Source organism: Lingula anatina, chromosome 10, assembly GCF_051362555.1.
Source record: "Lingula anatina isolate TDL-2025a chromosome 10, LinAna3.0, whole genome shotgun sequence".
Classification (NCBI taxonomy): Eukaryota; Metazoa; Brachiopoda; class Lingulata; order Lingulida; family Lingulidae; genus Lingula; species Lingula anatina.
This window is the reverse complement of record NC_141776.1, coordinates 11,115,552-11,138,159: the sequence shown is the minus strand read 5'-3', so window position 1 is coordinate 11,138,159 and position 22,608 is coordinate 11,115,552. Positions and strand designations below refer to the sequence as shown.

The window sequence follows — 22,608 nt, the reverse complement described above, 5'->3', positions numbered from 1 at the left end:
AATTATGTAGAGTCAGTGCAGGGGGGGGGGGGGGGGCATATAATTCCTTCTGCAAAATGCATGTAAATATGTATGTATATGCATGCGAATAATTGCATTTAGCGATTACCGAAATAACTTAAATATGAATGTAAATATATGTACTAGTATGATGTCTATGAAATATTCACATAATTATGAAAACATCGTTGGTACACTGTTTCTCTTAACGAACACCAACAATATGTCATCATTGTCAAATGATAACAATTGTGGCAACAGCTGTCTTTGGTGATATTATCTCTTTTTAAATCCTGTATGGTCAGTAATACCGCTGGTGTAGATAAAGTAACTTCATAGTATATAAATATTAAAATGTTTTCTTCTTGTTTTCAGAAAATAATTTAGCATTTCTCATAAAGATGATTTTCATATACTAATTTTATTAAGTCTGCACGTCGAAAGAGGGACATCCGAGTGGAAAAACAAACAGTCAAAACGGCATAGCAAAAACCATAGATGTTTATTTCCATTTATAATGCACTGTCAATCTGTGAATATGCTGTATATTGCTTCTCTCAAAAGAAATGCATTCACGTTTTTAAAATTCATACGTAAACCTTAACATACAGTACGTAACAATAAGCTATTAGAAAGGTTTTACACCAGCTAACATGTTTATATACATAGTTGCCTCACGTTGAAATGTTTTCTCTCGTACAGAAAAACGAGATACAGCTGCACATTAAATTCAACATTTCGCAAATGCCTGCGATCATATAAAGTGAAGATCATACTTATGTTTACACAAGGTTTAAAAAATACAGCTAAATTCCTGAACTGTTTGATTCATAATTAAAATTTTACAGATATACAATGTGCGCATGCAGTAACAGTCTTGGACCTAAACCGTTAAAATCTGATGTCGTCACCTCTGCGTCCTGTACTTTGAACCTTGGTTTAATTAATGGCATTTTAATGAAACAAAATATATCTTATCGTATTACGCACTGGCTGATCAAGGATTTTGTTAAGGTTGGGTGGGCGGGTCACAGGAATGACAACCTTACTTAGATACCACTCGGCCAATATGAAATAAATGTAATCGAAATAAAGACGAGGAAGACTTCACTGTTGGGCTAGGTATGGGGATTTTGCCTGTTTTTTTTTTTTTTATTTGCCCCGTTAATTATTTTATTCTGGCTTTCTGAAAGAGAAGGAACTGTTTCCTTGGACCAAGCCAATATTATGCAGTTTACATGTACAAGTGAACTCATGATTCATCTCTTTAAATATTGAATATCAATTCATATAAATAATGCATGGAGATAGCACTTAAAACGCGTCTTAAAAAACAATGGATACAAAACACTGATATCAATTGAAACAAATCCAATATGTGCGGCATTTCACACACAACTTTGCACACCCTGTACGTACATGTAAAACTTTGCGTTTCCACAGTACACTGTGATTTTGAACTGACTTAATAATGGTAGAACGTAAATTGTGCCAGAATAAATAACTAAATAACCATTATCCACAAAGATGTAACACATTTATATCCGATAGTGTAAATTGTCTAATTTTTATTTTTCTGACATTTTAAAGCTCTTCGGCAGCTTGCGTGAATCGGTGGAGGGGATCGTTGGCGCCATTTTCAGATATTTCAGTTTGCATCTGTTCCTGGCTTCCAGTGTGCAAGCGAAGGAGCGATATTTACTGTAGTTGGCGCTGATCACTGACATGGGGAGACCTATGAATCCCACACCGACGATCACGCAGACGATACCGACGAGATAGCCTGCCGCGTCTTTAGGATAGGTGTCGCCATAGCCGACGGTCGTCATGGTAACCACGGCCCACCAATAGCCAATCAGAGCATTGTCCATGAACGAATCGTCGTTGCTTATCTCCGATATGTAAATCAGAGAACCGAAAACCATGGTACCCCCGCATAGCAACAGAAGCAGGATGCATATCTCGGTGCTGCTTCCTTTCAGAGTGAGGACCAAAATTTTGAGTGGAGTGTACTGTAGACTGAAACGGTAGATACGGAATATGCGCAGGGCCAGACTGGCGTAGGACATGAAATACAGAATTTTAAACTCCAGGAACGACAAATGTGGTAACTGGCTGCCCATTATCATGTACGAAGCAAATAAAGACCAGGTTGTCAACACCCAAATTAAATCAATTATATTCAGCACGGATCTGAAATAAAGCTTGAAGCTCCGTGCAGCAAGCATCCTCAGTATAATATCTAGCGTATAATAGATGGTGGTGATGTAACGGATACATTCGGTAACGCCATGTTCTCGCGTGGTTATGTAAAGCCTTTCCTTATCGCTCAGGTTAGCGGTGATGAGAGACCCGTTGCTCATTGGCGTCCGGAATGATTTCACGGTGCTGACGGCGTCTGCAGCGTAATAAACTATGGTGACAAATAAGTAGACAAACATCCACACCTGAGGAGAAATAAAAATAGCGGGTACATTTTGTTAAAAATAAAATTTGAAGCTCGTGGTGCACTTCTTACTCTGATGTACACACACTGGACAATACAAGTGTCACCCCTACTGAACCAATACTTTGGGGGAGAAAAATGACTGTGGAATGATATGCTCCTGGTAACATTTTATTAACGTCAAATTTCACAAAAAAAAAATGAGAACAAAATATACATTCTACCAAGATATGCAGTTTCAAGTCCAAAATTAGTACTTAGTGGCATAGCCACGTGACCTAATAATAGCTGCCAGTCTGCGAGGCAAGGATTCATATAATTGCCTGATGCGTTGAGGGCTTATGCTGGCCCAAGCATGACACACTGAATCTAACAGAGTTTGTCTGCTTGTTGGACGGCCATTTGTCAAAAGTTTTGAAATATCATTCCACACATTTTCTATTATGTTTGCATCCCGACTCTGGGCAGGCCACATCACCCTGCGAATGCCCTGTTGGTCAAACCAATCATCAACTGCTCTGGGTCTGTGACAAGGAGCATTGTCATCCTGGTGAATAAATGGATAATTCCTGTCACCAAACATGTTAGTAATAGATGGCAGCAAGCCTGACTCCAAAACATCGATATATTTCTGGTGATTCATGTTTCCATCAACTATAACCAATTCACCCACGCCATGGATGCTGATGCAGCCCCACACCATGATGAATATGCTGCTCCGGGTTCGAAAATTCAGTACATGTGGTTCAAATGCTATACCAGCAGTTCGCCAGCATCGGACAAGTCTGTCATCAGAGGTCAGATCAAAGCGACACTCATAAAAAAACTATATATGACCAATTGTCATGGACTGTCCAGTTCCAGATCCTGTTGGCCTTAGTTCACTCTACGTTGCCTGTTTTGTAACGATATAAGAGCTTTCCGTCTCGCTACCCTGCCGTACACTCTCTGAGCATGTAATCGATGCCTAGCAGTTTTCACAGACAGATTATTATGTGTGAAATTGTTCCACAGTGTTGTCAACTGACAAGCAATGTCGAACCTTGACAACCTGGACATCAAAATCAGTCGTCGGTCTTCAAGGTCGGTAGTTTTTCCTGGACCACCCATCAGAGGCAATTTGTCTCTTGATCCAGTGTTTCTATACCGAGACCTGGCCCTCTGCACGGTTCTGACTGAACAATTCAACTGTATTGATATTATGACATTGCTTATATTCCGCCTCTTCAGGTTAATAACTTGCACCTATAACCGTTAGATAATTGCCTGTATCTTGCCATATTGGAGGAAGACAGGAATAACATTTGCTGTACATGTACAAGACCAACAATACAATTCCATGGTACAGCGGTTTTATACTCATTAGTCAAATTATAAGTAGACCAGGCATTATAACTACCCAAGATCTGCCTACTTTGATTACTCTGATTTGGGGGGGGTGACACTTCTATTGTCCAGTGTGTGTATATATGATTGATTGGTTAATGTGAATGTCCGCTCACGATTGTGCATGTTACGAGCTACCGCTTGGGCACGCTTAATTGTGCATATATTAGACCCCATTCCCACAGATTTTAGATCGATATATCCCCGTGGGGAGTCTCACTAGATTACTGTGCGCTTAGCTGGCTTTAATGACTGCCCCGCCTACTAAAAGCTGTAAGGGGGTAATTAACTTCCGTGCGCGGTCGGCTGACTGCAATTTAGCGTGAACCCCCAGGGAGTTAGGTCGATCTAGAAAGATCGATCTTAATTCTGGGAATGCGCTCTTAGCTAATTTGAGCTTTATTCAAACCTGCTGAAGTAGCTGTGGTCTACATAAACGTGTAACTCTTAAATTCATACTTTTCTACCGCCACAAGCAAAATAAACCAAAAGAAATTTCCATTACTGCTAAAGAATGACTCAAAAACTACACACTTCAAAAATAAATTTTAATGAATTGTAGTTCTGGTGCTGGGTTTGTAAATGGATCAACTCAATTAGTGGTTAATAAGGGATTCCTTGAAAATTGCACTTTGTTGTAAAAGGTATGAGAGCGTATTATGTGCCTGCCTCGTTTCGTGTGTGTATGTGTGTGTGTGCGTGTGTGTGTGTGTGTTTATGCGTGTGTGTTTACCTTAGCCCCGTTCGATGACTTAGGGTCATCTAAGAAACGTCCAAGTTTTACTCTCCAACCACAACTTTTGTCATCAGGCGCCATTTCTGCCAAGTTCAGTTGGCTAAACTGTTTAGCAATTGCTTCGTTTTCTTCCTGCTGCGTCTCTTGTTCCAGCAGAATCTCTTTACAACAGGGGGACAGCGCACACCTTGAAATTTCCCAGAATTCCATCTCGTTCACTATGCTTGCCCCGCAGAAATTGTGCGGGAAAGAAAACTGACCGGTGGAGTAGAGAGCGAGAATGTACGGGAAAAGGGTCGGGTTTCTCTCGAAAAAGATGTCATTTTCTCCAGAATCTATGTCGTCCACTGTCAGTCTACCTAAGCGAGAATTGGGAAGTTTAGCCAAGGACCCCCACGTCGTAACAAATTTGGTCCCAGCGATGTTGATAGTGACTCGCTCTCTGTTTTTCTTCGATATTTCTGATGATGCGTCTGACGCCTCTTCGGACTGAAACAATTGGGATGTCGGCTGCACATGTATCGTTTGTTTCTCACAGGTCTTTGAGACCCCTCTTGCACTTCTAACATCTATCCTTCCCCTGTTCGTAGAATAGCCGTCTTTACCCGCAGCGGCAACCTGTATGATGTTCATGGCGATGTTTCGCCGAATATCTCTGAAATGTAATGGACTGAAGTCGATACGTTATAATATGCATGCTATAGAATTCTAAGCCATTTCCGTCCGACACCAAAAGGGGATGCAGGAGGATGTGGGGTTGTCACCCATCTTGCATGGACAGGCCACGTGATGAATTTCTTTTTTAATGTGTTCGCCCTGACTCTACTGTTCTATGTGACGATACTGTGAATGTTTAGACGGATTTATTAAGATTTGATTCCACTTTGGTTTATTTTGTATCACTGCAAGTGTCTAGATTCCTCTCCACTTCCCCCTGCCCTCGAATTAATCGTTATATCCAGGTTGACAATGCCATTACCGTTATTGAAGTGGTAATGGATCTGGCTATTTAGTCAGTGTTGATCTACGGGTACATGGCATTGACACGTACCCTGGAAGTAATGCATTTCAAGTGTCCAAACTCTACGGTATATTTAAATGTTCTCTTCCTCTACGAAATTGCGAAAAACCCGAGAACACAACTACGGGTATTTCTTGGTTTGAACTGAAATGATTTACGTCTGTTTTATGAATATCCGAAAAGTTGAAAGACAGGCATTCAATGTAGAGAGAGAAGATTGGTGGTCAATGGCTGTTCGAACTGGAGAAAAAAATTCAAAATGAGTTTTTTTGCACTGAACCTCCATACATTTGTTTCATGGTTGAATTAAATGAATTTTTGCCTTTGATTCGCAATTTACTTTTTATCGGAAAATAAGGGTTACAAAATTGCTCAGATTGATATAAAAATGAATGAGTGTGTGATGGCGTACACAGACACACGATAGTCACAATAGTGGACATATTTCACAACATGCCATAAATATGAAAGGAAATCAAAATAAATAGAAACGGCTGGCAATATATCGATTTTCAAAATACTAAAGTGGAAGGTTAATGGCGACTTCAGCCAATGCTGAATATCTTTTGTCCACTGTTGGATTACCTTGAATCGACTTTAAGAAGTTAAATCAATATCAGCATTAACTTTTTTCCTGGCTTGTAAGTACCATTAATTTAGTAACTAGACTGAAAATTTTTCATTCTTGTACATATATTTGTGCAAGTCATGCTCTCTGAATCATTCTTGTACGTGTGTGTGTGTGTGTGTGTGTGTGTGTGTGTTAATTTGAATTAAAAGGCCTCTATGAAGCATGGCAGAAAATAAAATGCAGCTTGGATGGAATGCGCGGTAATATTACATACAATGGTACATGCACTTGCAATATCTTCATAACTGTAGGTGAAAGCATCCTAAATAATCCTACTCGTAGTGACTAAGACCTATTGCTCTATTTTCTCTATAATTTTCACAGCTCAGCATTCCTTATTTTCGCCATCTCTGCTTCCGTTACAAGGGTTACACAAAAACTAAACTTTATTTGCCTTAGGACTTAAAACAAGAATATGGGTCTTGAATTAGTGATATGTTTTGGATATAATGTAATATACCTTGGTGATTTAAGGAAAAGTGTTAGAATTTCTAGGAAAAGCGAACGTTTGCTCCTTAAGGGTCCTTTCACCGCACGCCTTTAACGGACTAGCTTTGGTATAGTACTCATATTCATGTCACTATAATTCCACTGAGTGTTTATCAATAGATGTTTTGATGAATAATACATGGTCAGATGACAATGTCTGGCGTATTGATTTTCCTGCGTGCCAGAGTAAATTCTTTCCCTGAAAGCTGAACCTCCAAACCTTGATTAACTTTTCATTCAAAGAGGATCGTCATCCGGACATAAGGGTGCCCCCCCCCCCCCCCCCCCCCCCCCCCCCCCCCCAGTTGAAAGCAGATGTGTATATATTTGCATGTTTGCAGTCAGATAAAAGTGAACTCTTCCGTATACAGTAGGTGCTGCTGCAAGTAGGTTTTCAAGGTTACCGATTATTTATAACTTTTACCAAATCTGTTGACTGTAGTGACAATACTGCTTCTCACTGCATTGAAACTAATAAAGCTGTACAAAGATTAAAGATATATTCAATTTTTGTGAATTCGTGGATTAAGATGAAATATTTTTATATTGTGCAATATATTAATGAATCGTTTAAAATGCATAGATAAAAAGTTCCTGGCCCTTTATACACCTGCAATGCGTCTAATACAAAATCTAAACGGTAGGCGTCACCACCATACATTGGGATATATCTGGTTATTTTTTACGTTCTGATAGCTGGGATTTTCGATTGTGAACACTACAAGGACGGGTTTCACAAAATAACTTTGATCCGAATATTGGTCTAAACATTACCAGTAAGCCAAAATGTTTTAATCTGCTTAAAGAAATAGATCAATTACCTGAAATCAAGTGAATAGCATGTCATTACCGTGTTTTTTTCTATAACAACAACAAAAAAACTTGTCTAATGTTTTCTGTATATTTGAAAATGGCTCTGGTTAAGTAAAGAATAATTCCTGAAAGCAAAAACGTAATATTTCAGTATGAGATACGTACACACTCAAACACGCTTATTATACAGTTTTTTTTTTCATAAACTGTAATATGAATAGTAGTATATCACTCGATAAAAATTTAGAGAAGAAAATATTTGATTACGAACTATAAAATTGTGATATCAAATAGACTTAATCAGGATAATAAAAAGGCAAATCGTTTTAAAACTGTTAGTCGTTGTGAGCTGTAGTCGAATCATTCATGTCACCATGCTACTTGTAAGAAAGGCGGAAATGCCACACCGGTGACGCCTCATACATGTAGGGGGCAACACGGTTATTCTCATCAGAGACTATTTGCTGTTCCCGTCATTATAAACCGAGGGACAATGAAAAATTGATAGTAAATTAGAAATATAAAAACTGATAAAAACTGGCAAAGGAAAACGTGACGTAGTCAGAAAGCAGAACCAATGGCAATGTCAGATGGCCATGACACTTTGCATCCATTTGCATTTCATAAAAAGAAAAACTCACAATAATAATAATAATAATAATAATAATAATAATAATAATAATAATAATATTTATTCATTTATTTAGAGTCTAAAATCCATAATAATATGTTCTGTAAACTTTACAAATAAAATATTATACAATTAAGATACGCAGTTAAAAGGATTAATTCAGATTGAAAGGAATGGTATTAGGAATACAGAGAGGAATCTCCGATTATAATTTTCTTTATAAAAGTAAACAGAAAAATATACAATTATATTGTTTAGTTTATTATTAAAACGATAAGTTTGAGGTGTTCTTTTAAAACCATCAGCTGAACTTATATTCCCTACTTCTGATGGTAACTGATTCCATTCATATACGGGGCCGCGTATTCAAAAGATTTGTGTCCAAATGTTTTAAGCCTTGCACAATGAGGTTTTAATAATAAATGGTCCTTAAATCATAACATGCGATCTGGTGAGTAATAAGATACCAGTTCACAAAGAACGTGGTACAAGTCCATAAAAAGCAGCATGAGCGTATATATTAAAAGTTTGAATAAAATTCCTTGATTTTCACGTAGCCAGCGACGTTCTTGTAAAATCGGTGTCATGTGATTCTCCATAGTAGTCCGAATAAGCAGACGGGCTGGGATGTTTTGGATGTGTTGAGTTTCTTTGTTCTTTCTTTACTTTGAGAAGGAGTTAAAGTAATCAAGTTTTGAGGATACTAGGGCACGGATGACCATGGCAGTGGCAGAGTCGGCGCAATTACAAGTGTTTACAATCTTCAAGTATTAAACACTGAATAACAGGACATATGGTACATGTATATAAATGAATGTTTACAGCTATGTAAGAGATTTGTCGTTTTAAAACACACATTACCAAAACACATTAATCACAGAAAAAACGAAAAAAAAAAAATAAAATGACGTTTGTGCGACATATTGTGTTGTCACACTATCCTTTGCATGTCAGTTCAGGTGAAATGGCATTTGACGCCGACTCCTGCGAACTGCCCCGTGACTGGGATTTTTTCGCCTTTATGTATGCCGCAAAGGCCTGGTACCTGCTAAAATTGGCGCTTATCACTGATATTGGCAGCCCGCTGAATCCCAAACCAACCGTGACGCAGACAATTCCGACAGCGTAGCCGAACAACTCCGATGGATACCGATCGCCATAGCCAACAGTCGTCATGGTTACAACTGCCCACCAGTAGCCAATAGGAATGTTATGCATGGATGATTTGTCATTGGAAACTTCAACTAGATATATCAAGGGACCGAAGATCAGCGCTCCAAGGATTAGCAGAAAAAGGAGAGTTACGATTTCTGCTATGCTTGCCTTAATTGTGAGAAAAATCACCTTCAGTGGCATGAAGAGGTATCCGATGCGCACCACGCGGAAGACGCGCAGGCTATTGTTGATGAAGTACAGCCAGAATATCGTGCGGAACGCCAGAGTGGACATTGTCCACCAGCACTCGGCGCAGTACAAGTGGACGAAGGCATAGAGCACCCAGGAAGACACCAGCCACACGCAGTCCACGACATTCAACACGGACTTGAAGTAGCGCCATCTGCTGGGAGAAGCGACCATTCTCAATATAATGTCCAGGGTGAAAAAGAACTGCGCTAGATCGCGGAGGATGTTGTTAACAGCGTTGTCGTTAGTGATAAGGCGCATCAGTTCTTTGTCGCTTAAATCAGCTGTAATCATCTCGCGGAAAGTGGAGTTGTTAACGGCCGGGTCGTAGTCTAAGGGGGTTCTGTATTCCTCCACTGAGGAAATGGCTTCGCTGGCGAAACTGAAGACTGTTGCTAAGAGAGCCAGGAACAGCCAGATCTGAAATACCACGTGAGAACCATGTGACTATTATATGTAAAATACGCTACATGTATAACCCCTCTGTTATTCTAGAAAAAAAGGAGAATGAAACTATAATGGAAGTTACGAAATCAAATATAGAAAGATGCACTGAATCCTTCGCGTATAATTATAACTAATATAGGCCTATGGTGACTTAAAAAAAGTTCACAAGCTTATGAATTGAATTGCTGCACATATTTTTGGATACATTATTATTTGTCAGCTCTGACAATTTCAATTGTTTAAGTTAAAGATTTTCCTATTATCATCAAATATTGATATTACATGTATCATCAATTTTTGAGCCATCTGATGAAGACAAAGCAACTTGTCTACAAAACAGGCGACAGAAAAGAATACACATAATACGTCAGATAGTTCAACCCCAGTACAGTGCCTCAACGTAGGACCGAAAGCATTTACCAGTGACGCTACATCGGGGTCGCCGCTGTTGTCAACTTCAACCGTGCCGACAACTGCCGATGTCGGTGCGACCAATGTTTGCTGTCTGGGATTTTTACTATAGTAGAGTTTAAAAAGTTAAGCCGGGTTAAAAACGCGCACTGTTACAAACCTGAAAAACACACGTACGCACGCACACACACACACACACACACACACACACACACACACCACGATAACTTTAGGCAGCGGACTGAAATAATGTATTGGCAGTTTAACAGTGAATTACTCAAATGTCGTTATCTGATTCCAAGCCGGGTAATGAATGATATAACTATTGTTAGTGAAGTGTCATTGTACACTGCTTATAAAATATTTACGGCCTGCCTTGTTTGATGAGTATTGTCCACATAAAGTTGTTTAACGTGCAATGATTGTATATCAGTTGGAATTGTTTTCCTGTACCAGTATGTTTAGACCTGTGTATTAAATTGATTTATCCATTACTGCGTAATAAGATATTCCATAAAAGGAAGAATTGTTGCATAATGCTGTCTGAAAAAGAGAACAAACCTGCGAAACAGCTGTCCTTCAAGTATTATTGAGCGTCATCTAACCTATATCTAAAAGCACTGGTGATGAACCACCTTGCTTGCTTATTTGAAAAAGGACTCTTCATAATCTCTTAGTGTCAATTGATAGATACGTGTTAGGTGTTATTTATTCAAATAGCAAAAATACATTCTTTAATTAAGGATATTATACCGAAAATGAGTTATTTTCCTGCATCTAATTATGTAATAATGTATCTATCTTTGTGCTGGTTTAAAACAATGAAAAAACTCTCGAAAATATAAAAAAAAATCGGCTTTTATATTTTTCGTTGCAATGTATAAGCATAGGCAACTGAAAGTTTTAATCGTCTATTTCACACCTTTCTATTTCGTGGTAAGATAGCAATCTGTATGGGGTGTAATTTCATCATTGAAAAAGATTTTAGCACGAAAATTGGCATAGTGGACCTCAAGAGTATGAGCTACAATCCAGTGCCAGCGTTTTAGTTTAAATGCTTTTGTTATGGAGTTATGAGCCCGTAATTACATATTTTCATTAAACAAAGGTATTTTTCTGCTTTATCAACGATAAAATCTTAACTAAGAAATTTAAGAGAAATCGCTGGCAGGGTTTTTAGGTACTAAATGGTTTCATTATATCGGTGTTCAAACGGTGATCATGGGTGCTCAGGTAAAAGAGAAATTTAAGAAACCGATTTTTTAGTTTTTACCCCTAAATCGCGATTGTGACGTCACCCATAATTTGACATATATGTAAATGTTACTTAATTTATTCACAGATCAATGAAGAGTATTTTATTACCCAAAAAGAATGTATGTAAGGCAGTAAATAAGGAGTTTTGGGCGGAGGGTGACAATATATCCTTAATGTCACTAATTACAATAGTTCGCGTTCCCTAATACCGCAAAAAATATTTTATTTACATTCTTTCTTCTTATTAAATCAAAATGGGATTTATAATTGATAACCCTTACATGCAGTAACTTAGACATATTATAGGGAATGGAAAATAACGGTCTGAGAGAGAGAGAGAGAGAGAAGGGGGGACTATTTTAAACGTTATCAGTCGTAGTGGTGTCAGAATCGTGATGCATTTCAGGCCAATGATTCGTTTGCCTTTCAAAAACAACCGACTAACCTTCGCCCCAGTCGAAGACTGAGGATCTTCCAAAAATCTTCTTAGCTTCAGTCTCCATGTGCCACAACATCTCTTTTCGTCCACGTAACTTGTCTGTTCTGACAGTCCGAATTCATCCGCAAGTTTCTGATTTTCTTGTCGCTTTTCTTCTGTGACAAAACACGCTTCCTTACAGCACGGGGAGAGGGCGGTGGCCGGTATCTCCCAGTAGGCGAGCTCCGTAAGGATCGCAGGCCCACAGAGACTGTGCAAGAAATGAAGCTGACCAGTGTAGTAGAGACCGAGAATGGACGGAAAGAACGTAGGATCCCTCTCGAAAAATATCTCGTCCTCATCTGGATCTACATCATACATGGTCAATCGGCTAAGCCGTGTGTTGGGAACTTTGGCCAAAGTGTCCCAACTGACCAAGAACTTCGTCCCGGCGACGTTGATGGTGACCCGCTTTCCGTTGCAGTTTTTCTTTGGTTTTAGCTTCATATTGATTTCGTTCCCGGTAATCTTTGGCCTTAGATCTGCGGCGGATATTGCGCTACTATTCTCTGTAGTTATTTCGGAATTGGTTTCCGATCCGAGCTCGATGGTCTCCAAAATAGCAGTTTCCATCTCAGAAAAGTCTTTATCCGTTATTCTTACCGCCGTGGCGTCCGTGTACTGGTTGTCGTCGTCTGTCTTCGAAACAGATCGAATCATCAGAAACCAGTCAGCGTTTCACTTACTTTGTCATAACAATATCAATTAAGTATCTTTTCTGCGAGATATATAAGACATTTCCCTGCGGGAAAAGACTCATTCAATACATTACCAGTGTGGTTTTTGTTCTTACCATTGTCTTTTTTTTAAATGGGCTCACTGAATGAGATAAGGTACTTCAGTTGGTGAATGCCGCGTTTTTTGCACATGCACGTAATATACGAAAATGGCTGTCTGCCTTACCTGAGTGATGCACCACCGTTTACATTGATATCAATATTACCCAAAGGAACAAGATAAAATGATAAGGGCGACAAATTATATCCCGTGTCAACATCAAATGATGAAATGACGTTCACCACACAGAACAAACCACCCCTCTTCACATCGTCAATAGATAGATATATATATTTGTCAATAGATATATTTGTCAATAGATATATTTGTCTCATAAATGACTAATGATGCTACCCGATGTGACAATGCACTGTGCAGCCGCTTGCAATCAACCTTGGGTTCCCAAGAGACCATTTGATGTTCACCACGCCTTAGAAGAGGACACGGTCACCATGGAGATTTTATCAATGGAGTGTCAACGTGCCGTATACACTATTTGTCTCGTGTACGACTAGTTTTAAGTCGAGTTGATATTTCTTCAAATGTGATCAATACAATATATCAGTTACGCCTATAAATATTTAATAAAGTAGTTGCAGGGTTCAAGTGGAGGTGTTTATCTCATGCACTGCACGTTAAAGGTACCAGTACACAGCATTTTTATACTACGTGTACCTGGAGACCAATTCTCTGATAATAATAATAATAATGATTATTTGCAACCAAAATTGTTTGTACAATGATATAAACTGTTAAATTCATTTAATGAAATAAGACAATAAAATTGTTTATTAAAAGCTCTCAAATTCTTTCTGAACGTAAGGCTTCAGATACACATGAAACACATAAAATCGACGAAAAAAAGGAATTTTCATGTAAATTTCAGCAATTTTCCCTTATATGAACAATTTATAAATTTTATGTTTGAATCACTCTCCAAAATGAAGATAGAGACTGAATGGTGACTCCACTTGTGACAGTAAAACAATAAAAAAAATTCCTAACTCGAATACGGGTTAATAGGCAATTATTTTTCACTATTTTTAGATATGGTATTCATTGATATGAGCAACATGTGGACAGCTCAATACTACAAAATAAGGTACATAATGAGAGTAATGAGGATGATGTCTCACTTTTCTTTATATAATTAGTAGTTAGATTAATTAAAACAACGTAACGAAGTTTGCAATTATTCTAATGTTAAGCCATGATGCGGACTTCTTTGTACGCTCTTCTAATGCACAGTTCAAACAAAACGTCCATCTAATTGATTTAAAACAAAATTGATCAATTTGGATATTGCACAGAGTAGGTATTTTAGGCCTATTAGTCAACACACTGAGAGTCCGGAGTGGAGCTGAAATGTGCAATTACCTAAAAAATAACGAAGAACGGTATCTGTTTCTATTTATTACTGACAAGTCTGGTGATGGTGAGAATTATCTTAATAGCACTAGTTTTTATAGCTTGTTTAATTGATGCATGCAATTTATGTACAATACAAATGTTATGGAAAGGGCAATCTTAGCATTGTAAACTCGTTGCTGTGATAGCAACAACACGTTTTATTGAATGAGTGAATGTCGTTAGTCATCCAGTAGAATAAGAATGATAAATTTAACAACTCTGATACTGGAACTTACCATTAGTAACTGACCTAGATAGTACACTAGACTATATGTACTAGAGACTATGCCTAACTGCGTGACAATAGATCAGGTGACCAGTCCTTCCAGGTCATTCACCTAGTAAAAGGTCTCAGACTGAGACCGCAACGTCCGTCCGTTGCTAATACCCCCTTTACACTGGACGGCGTCCTTTCTGCGACCATGAAATTTGGCATCGCTGTGGTCTTAATAAGGATCGAGGCACGAGCAATGATTTGGTATCAGAATGAATGCTCAATGATCGGCCAGTTGTCGGCACGTAAAGTATTATAATTCTTTAACTCTCAAATGGGGCCGAACTGCTGGACGCAGAAGGGACGCCGTCCAGTGTAAAGGGGGGCTTAAATGTAAGTTCCATTATCATAGTTATTCATATTTATCAACACGTTGTATTGATGCACAAACGCCAGCTACTAGTGCTTTATGTAACAGGGGCATCTTAGAAAAAAACTATGAGAAATGTATGGGAAATCTTATAAGAGTTGTCTACAACAACCTGGGATTTATTTATTTATTTATTTATTTATTTATCTTTTGTTATACAAACGGTTCGAATACCAGCCGGCAGACCGAGGTGAACAGCTGTCTTCTCTGTAGCAATGGACACACTCAGTTTGAGTGCTGCATGCAACGTACTGAATACACGAAAGACCGTCAGACTCCCAAAACTGGTTTAATTTCATACACTGACACTGTCTGTAGATAAACAATGAAGGTCTATGTCAGTTCAAAATAAATCCAAAGCAGTTAATTTGGACAAAGAAGATATTGAACTAAAGCATTTGCAACGACCGTCTCGATATAGTACAATTTTACTTCATTGGAGTTCTACCTATTTATTTGGGCCATAGTCTTAGAAAACTGACCTGCAAGATAATTCAGACTATTTTAACGGCTAATGGGTGTTTCCTAAAAATATTAAGTGTCAGCTACTTTCGTTTCTATTCTTGTATTATATAATTAGTGATTGCCCGGACGATGATTTTTATATTTAGGACTACTACTACATAGATATGTTAATGATAAGTGCACGCAGTTGAAAATCGTTCGCAAAACGTTGAAAGGTCAATATTATATATCACCATGTCGACCTCACTGGTTATCATGTCTGGTCCCACTTTTTATTTCGTAAAAAAGAAAAAAAAAACATTGCAATTGTTAAGAACACTGCTACACAGTAATTCCCCCGTTACACAGGAATAGAAATATGACTGGAATGCAACAAAGGCATATCAGAAATCCCACGGCAAATTCATCTCGGTTTCCAAATTGAAATCCTTTCTCAACTTTGAAAGGATAAACAGATAAATGTTTCTTATCTCCAATAATGAATTCATGTCTGTACATTCCTGTAACTCACGATGCTTTCAGCGTGCTATAGATAAATTGATACCGAGGCAGTAATGCGGAGTAGATAATACATGTATTTACCCATACCGGTTCTGTCCCGTACATAAGCCGATAACAAATACTTGAACTTCATTAAATCATCTCAAACCTCACGATGGATTATGATAGCCGACATTAAGCAAAGCTAGAAATATCAGTTTGAGACAAAAGTAGGTGGCAGAGTTGTAGGGGTGGTTTTCAGGGGTGAACGATGCATGGGTCCATCCACGATTTGGATTTAATATAAGAAGGGAGGGCCGGTGGATGCACGAGGGTTCTGCCTCGCTTCGTTCGACAGATATAAAATAGTTGACGAGAATAATTTTTATGTAATGTAGGGTACATGCAGGGGTGAGAAGTACTAAGTTCCGTATCGTTTTTTCTTGTACTAGGATGGTGAAGAGATGGAAGGGGGGTAACATGTGTTCCAGTACAAAAAGGTAATTCTACCGCGCTGATGGAGTGGCTGGCCATGGGGGAGGAGGGGTGCAGTGGCCAACCGTCCCCACCCCCCACCCCCCTCCAATCACTGAAATGGGGGACACGGAGGGTGGGGGGAGGGATGTCTACGGGCTTTAAGAAAAATAGATATCATTATTGTTACTATCATTAGCATTATTATCATCACGTGTACATCATTGTTAACAGAAGTCCCACGGAAGATGCGTGTCTGAAAATTACTCTTTAATATACACAGTGTAAGATTTTCCCTCGAAAAACACATACTTCACGAAATTACCCGGTGTAAAAGTGATTTTTCTCCGACCAATCATTCTTTGGTCTTTCTTTCCTGACGCTCGCTTTAATCTAGGATAGAAGAAAAAACGGTTGGGTCCTAGCTTTAATTCCGTCATAAACAGATGATATTAAAGCGCCTTTAACTCGCGATTAATCGTGTTTCTTTTTTTTTTTTTTTCTAAATCCCGAAATACCTTCAAGCGCTGACTCGTGGATTAAACACGATTCAAAACTGCGTGAGGATGATTAACAGATACATGTAGCAAGGCCGGTCAGGGAGTGGTAACTGGATTATTTTGTTGACATTAACTCATAAAATCTATCTGTTTGAATGATATTAAATTTCTTCTCGCTGTAAGATAAGTTCAACAAATAGTGGTTAATGTTCTGAACTTGTGTTTACATGTACATCTTACACATCCAATGCTATTTATTGTAATACATGTAGCTATTGTCAACAAAATCGTTATTATGGTGTTTTTCTTCCATATGAAAGACTGGCATAATTAGTGCTTCACCCAATTATGATAGTCATGGTTACAAAAAGAATAGTTGTTGTCAAATGTTGTTTTGACTTTGATCTTCTTGTCTCCAGTTTTGCATTGTTTTTGGAAATTAAGTGACTTATTCATTATTTTTTCATAGTGGCTGTCATTAAACTGTCAATGCTTGGCGTTCCAGAGAATGACTTGACATCCTCAGCCAACATACAACATTCTTCATTCAATTATTCACGACTCTTGGTAATAAATCAAATTTCTTGTTAGTACTACCCCCCCCCCCAAAAAAAAAAATAATAATAATAATAAAATTAATAAAAAAGATAAGAAGAGAAAAAGAAAAAGAAAAAAAAGGTCATGTGAATAAAAACATTGACAGAGAATTCTTGAGTAAATAATTTCCATCTCTTCATCATCAACTTGATTGTATATATACTTATTGACTTCTGTTTGAGCATACTTTTAACAATCTGGAGACCATTGTTCATAAAGTACATCGCAACCGACAGAGGCGTTGTGATCAATTAAGTAACTCATCGCGACGTCAGTGAATTTATCTGAAAGCGATCGAAACGCTTCAGGGACAACTAAAATACTTTAAAAAGTTGATCTTTTGACCGCACGCTTTTTGCTCTCTTAAATGATCGGGAACGGTCGACTAGAGTAAATATCTGCACGCAAAGCCAACAAGAATCAAGTGAACACTCCAAATATAACGCTCCGCTTAATTGCCTCGCTTTCAATATCCCTGTCGCGTGGCATGACTAACATTATTGATGTTAAAACGATCCGAACGAGGCCTGAGCAAGGCGAAGGCGTTAAGGCACTTATCATCTCTTCGTTGATATACTGTAGGGCAGTTTATCTACCAAATATGATGATTAACTTTAACTGGGACTGAAGGAATTACAGTCACAATTTATCAAATATCAAACAAGTACTGAGTGACTAGACACTGAAGACAGCGTGCGTGTAACGCCGTGAACCTGTTGCGCGTCGAAGTCTTAGACGTACTTAGCGGAAGGTACATACCGTCAACCGTACGGATTTCAAGCTAGAGTGAAGACGAAGCCGGACACGACCCAGTTTGGCCGGAGAAAATGACCGGCTGACCACGACGTGCTAGAAGATTTGACCTTGCGCCTGAAGGCATTTATCGATGACAATATTTGTCCGCTGGTACCAGTACTAGCAAGGGTTCTTACTCGACTGAGATAGAAGAAACGGTTCTATTTGGTCACCAGTTCAAACAACAGGTGAGGATATTTCTTGATATAGTACGTCTAGTAATTGAATTTAATCTTAATAGATAATTGAATTTTATCTTAATGTCCGTTAATGTACTGACTCAATATATTTAACACTACATTTCTTCTTGTTAATGCACCTAAGGGAGTGAGTAATAGACTCGGGCGCTTTTGATAAAAACGGCGTTCGATCAGGTTAAAACCACGGAGTTCGAAAATAATTCAAAGATGTATACCTTGCCTTTAGTCACTTCACTCGAAATGAATAGAAAATGTTCAAGGACTGCGTCAAAATAAGAATAATCATATAAAGGCAATGCCCCAGTTCCCATTTAACTTTGTGCAATAACTGAATGCAGTGTACTGAATGCAGCAGTGTTGTACACAGCAGAAGTGGGCAACGAATCAAAAACGTTTTTAACCTTACTGTATTATGTTTGACAGTCTGTGCGCTTTGGGGTGACCGATGCAGGGAAAGAAAATGATTTCAATGCTATAAAAAGAACACGTATACAGCGAGAGATCAACTGCTAAAAGTATTAGTAAAATAAATATTGGTGATACCAATGTCAGTCTACATGTATGTCTGGATGTTATGCGATCAGCGATATATGTATGCTTTAGATAGTGCACAGGATAAATATATAATGAGATAGATAAAAAATGAAATGAAATGAAATAAAAACTATCGAATAGGAATTATAGTCAAATGAATCCTGCATGTATGCCCCTGTAGGAATTACTTTACACGCTCTAATTACCGGTATCAGAATAAAACATCAACTCGTCTATAAAAAGCTGTATGCTGAAATGTAAACATTTTAGGAATCAGATTAAATTTCAACTACAGTAAACATGTTTAATAGTCCAAATTTAATATATGCATGATCACGATGTTACGCTTCCTCGCTTTGTGAAACCAATTTATAAAAACCATTAACTGCTGGTAAATTGATACGAACATAAAAAAGTCCAACTATGCAATGTAAATCATAGCGCCTTGTAGCTAATAAAAGAACATGTGTTTTTACAACAGGTGTTTCTCTCAAGCACCGTCAATAATTTCATTCAAACGTTTCAAGCCGGAATAAAATACCCCTTTGGTCAAAATATTTGCTTGGAATCACAAAGCCATTTACACAAATTTATTAACACTTAATTTTCGCCCTTGGTTAAATATGAACTATTTAACAACAAAAAAAGCATTCACATTTGTTGGAAACTGTTGTTTACGCTGGCCTTAAGAAGACAGTTACAATGGCACGCAGCAAGGTTTGAATGGCAGGGCTTTTATATGATTTCGCTCTGCGTAACTTAAAGATAAGCAAAGCTGCTTAAGCGCATTGTTAGCGTTGCAGGTATGTTTTTGTAATAATTGCTAGGAACGTTTAGGTTCAAGTGACACTTTTCTTTTCCTTGGTGAAATCTGAACTTTTAAATGGAGTAGCAGATGGACTGATGATGGATCTTGACGCTCAATTAAATATAAGAGTGTGTATTCATGTAACATGGTAAGTTAGCGGCTTTCACCCTCTCTCTCTCTCTCTCTCTCTCTCTCTCTCTCACACACACACACACACACACACACACGAAAAAAAAACTCAGAGGGAAGCAAACAAAGAAGGAAATGACGGCAATGAAAAGGAGAAATTAGAGAGAGGGGAAATTAGAGAGGGGAAATTGATGAAGTTGGGAAAATGAAAAGAAAAGTAAAAAATAAAGGGAAGGAAGAATTTCAGTAGAGTTTCCTAACTCGTACAACAGACATTAATTAAAAAACACGCAAATAAGCATGCATTGTGATATACATATTTACATGTACCAACTATTTTTCTGACTGAGAAAAAATTTGGCCTGTCATTACTCATAACTGATTTTTAAAATATTAACAATCATATCACCGTTACGGGTAGAACGTTGCCACTCACTTCTGACGCATATACCTGTTCAAGGCAACCGTGCTTTATACATGTTACTTCTACTGACTTTCTTAGAGCTCCCCTTGGCAGCATACACCGGTATAATTAATTGAAAAAAAAAGCGTTAACAAAAGATATTGTTCGACATTAAGTGCAAGTTAAATCTTTTGCAATACAACAAATGGTCCTTAAAAACTACTTGAGGAAGCTTACAATGTTTAAGTGTGTTGATTTTGTATTATACCTTTGCGTTGTGAGCTTTGTTCAATGTGAAGTAAAACTGTTTTTATGTTTTGTTTGCTTTCTTTGTTGTGTCAGGTAAATGCACAAATGTTAGTATAAAGCTCATATATAGAATACAAAAATTAACTTTTTGTTGGTATTTTAGTCAAACGGAACCCCCATTTTTGTTTGTTTCAAGAACAGGAGCTAAAATTGAGTGTGTTAATAGATTAACAACGATGTTTGAGTGTATTTGCGTCTCTCTCTCTCTCTCTCTGTGTTGACTAGTAGCCTACATTGTAGTACACCTGTAGTCTCTTATTAAATAAAACTGAAACTACTATAAATTTTCTGTTTTCAGACTTTTCTTCGTGTTCGCAAAGGCTACGACACTCTGATCCACAATTGTTTGGAGACGTCCTAGAACTCTTTGGAGATGATATACACTGTACAGCGTAATAGGCAAGTGAACACATACATGTAGGAGGCTAGCAGTACATAGCTTTTAGGGAATGACAACAACGTATAATCGGACGTCACAAACTTGAGTAAGAAATGACATCAGAATGGCAGAACCTACTTCAGAGGAAATCAAATCACAAAACACGTATCACGCAACTGAATCTTCTCATCACACGGAAAATGTTTCTGCCACAGTCGAGACCGGGGGCAAAATTGCTCCAAAATCAGGAACTAAGACCGTATTATTCCGTAAAGACACAGCAACCTCTTTGGTATCGGACATATCAGTTGAAGACGGGTTATCAGAATTTTCCTTTGAGGAATTTAAAGACATGATAGAGCGGCACAGACTCGCATCGGCGCAATGGAGAGCCGAGTACGAACGTAGAAAGGCGAAGATTACCGAACGGATTACAGCATTAAACGAGGCAAGACGAAGGCGATTGAAAGAAGAGATGCGAAGAGGCAATACGTTGATTTCCATTCATTCTGTCACTACCGTTGGCTGGTCCAGAGCACCAACAATTACTTTTGATAAAGTCGCTGACTCAAATGGTAACAGCTATAAAACTAGCGTATGACATCGAGCTCGCAGAGGGCGGACACTGAACTACGAAAGTGATTTCATAAATGACGTTTGATTTTCATAGAGAACTCGATACAACAAGGGTTTATCGTAGAGAGATAACTGATGACCTAAGTGATGATATGTAGAACTATATAGGACTATATCCACTTAATATAAAGCGTCTTGCAAATTATTTTTGTATTTGTTCGTGTTATCTTCGTTTGGACACAATGAGTTAAATTATTAGTTTGTTTTCAATTTGACAAATAAAAAACGAAACACGCTGATTTCGAAAAGTATTCAAACACCCTTATTAGATGTCTACTACATTACTCCCCCCCCCTCCTCAGTACGTGCATCCAGATTTTTGCTTGAGGGGGAGTTGGGCGAACGAGGTTAAATAATTATCTCGTTAGCATTAAACTCTGGACGAGAACAGTTTTACTGTAATCTCGTCTGATGAAATGTAGCAAGTTATAACGTCACAAGCATTTCAATATCAAATACTCGTCGTGAAGAGATATGGTCTACCATGATAGATAGGCCTACTGCACAGTTGATACAGCACTAGAAATAAAAGTAGATAAGAAATATCTGATTGTGGTCACTTTGGAACATCTAACACAATTCAGAGGCTGCTTATTTTTCGAAACAGGGCCCCGTAACTCGAAAGCATCGTGCATTGCGACCGAGCGCAAGCGTCTCGATTTCATAACTCGCCCATACTCGCCCCATATAATACATTGTAGCCTCTATGTGATATCGCTATTCGCAATACGCGATTCTTTTGAGTTACGGGGCCCAGGTGGGCCTTGTATACCGCTGGGGGGGGGGGGGAGTTATCGCCTCACTTTGAGGCTCGTGAGATTATCAAATATATATGATGTTGTCTCACATTCTGGGGACACATATGGGGTCACCGTCTTGAAGTTTAGAGTAGATCGTGATTTAACCACTTGCTCTGAA

At 38.3% G+C, this 22,608-nt stretch overlaps 3 protein-coding genes and 1 long non-coding RNA gene across 4 annotated transcripts; 1 reads left to right on the top strand and 3 right to left on the bottom strand.

Moving 5' to 3' along the window:
- Positions 1-562: 562 nt before the first annotated feature.
- LOC147759578 (potassium voltage-gated channel protein egl-36-like) lies at positions 563-2,441 on the bottom strand. The gene has a single exon (XM_086997984.1). The coding sequence runs from the start codon at positions 2,439-2,441 to the stop codon at positions 1,569-1,571; it is 873 nt and encodes a 290-aa protein (XP_086854110.1). The 3' UTR covers positions 563-1,568.
- Positions 2,442-4,407: 1,966 nt separating this feature from the next.
- On the bottom strand, positions 4,408-5,345 carry LOC106151797 (potassium voltage-gated channel protein Shaw-like). Its single transcript, XM_013525212.2, has one exon. It carries the CDS (start codon positions 5,199-5,201, stop codon positions 4,548-4,550), a length of 654 nt encoding a protein of 217 aa, XP_013380666.2. The 5' UTR covers positions 5,202-5,345; the 3' UTR covers positions 4,408-4,547.
- A 3,081-nt stretch (positions 5,346-8,426) lies between these two features.
- LOC106151796 (potassium voltage-gated channel protein Shaw-like) lies at positions 8,427-13,008 on the bottom strand. The gene is made up of 3 exons (XM_086997527.1): positions 12,096-13,008; positions 10,287-10,333; positions 8,427-9,977 (listed from the first exon to the last, which is right to left on the bottom strand). Exons 1-3 carry the CDS (start codon positions 12,808-12,810, stop codon positions 9,090-9,092), a joined length of 1,650 nt encoding a protein of 549 aa, XP_086853653.1. The 5' UTR covers positions 12,811-13,008; the 3' UTR covers positions 8,427-9,089.
- A 4,918-nt stretch (positions 13,009-17,926) lies between these two features.
- LOC147759577 (uncharacterized) lies at positions 17,927-21,835 on the top strand. Its single transcript, XR_015331270.1, has 2 exons — positions 17,927-18,480; positions 20,974-21,835. It is a non-coding gene; the product is annotated as an uncharacterized LOC147759577 (long non-coding RNA).
- Positions 21,836-22,608: the final 773 nt, after the last annotated feature.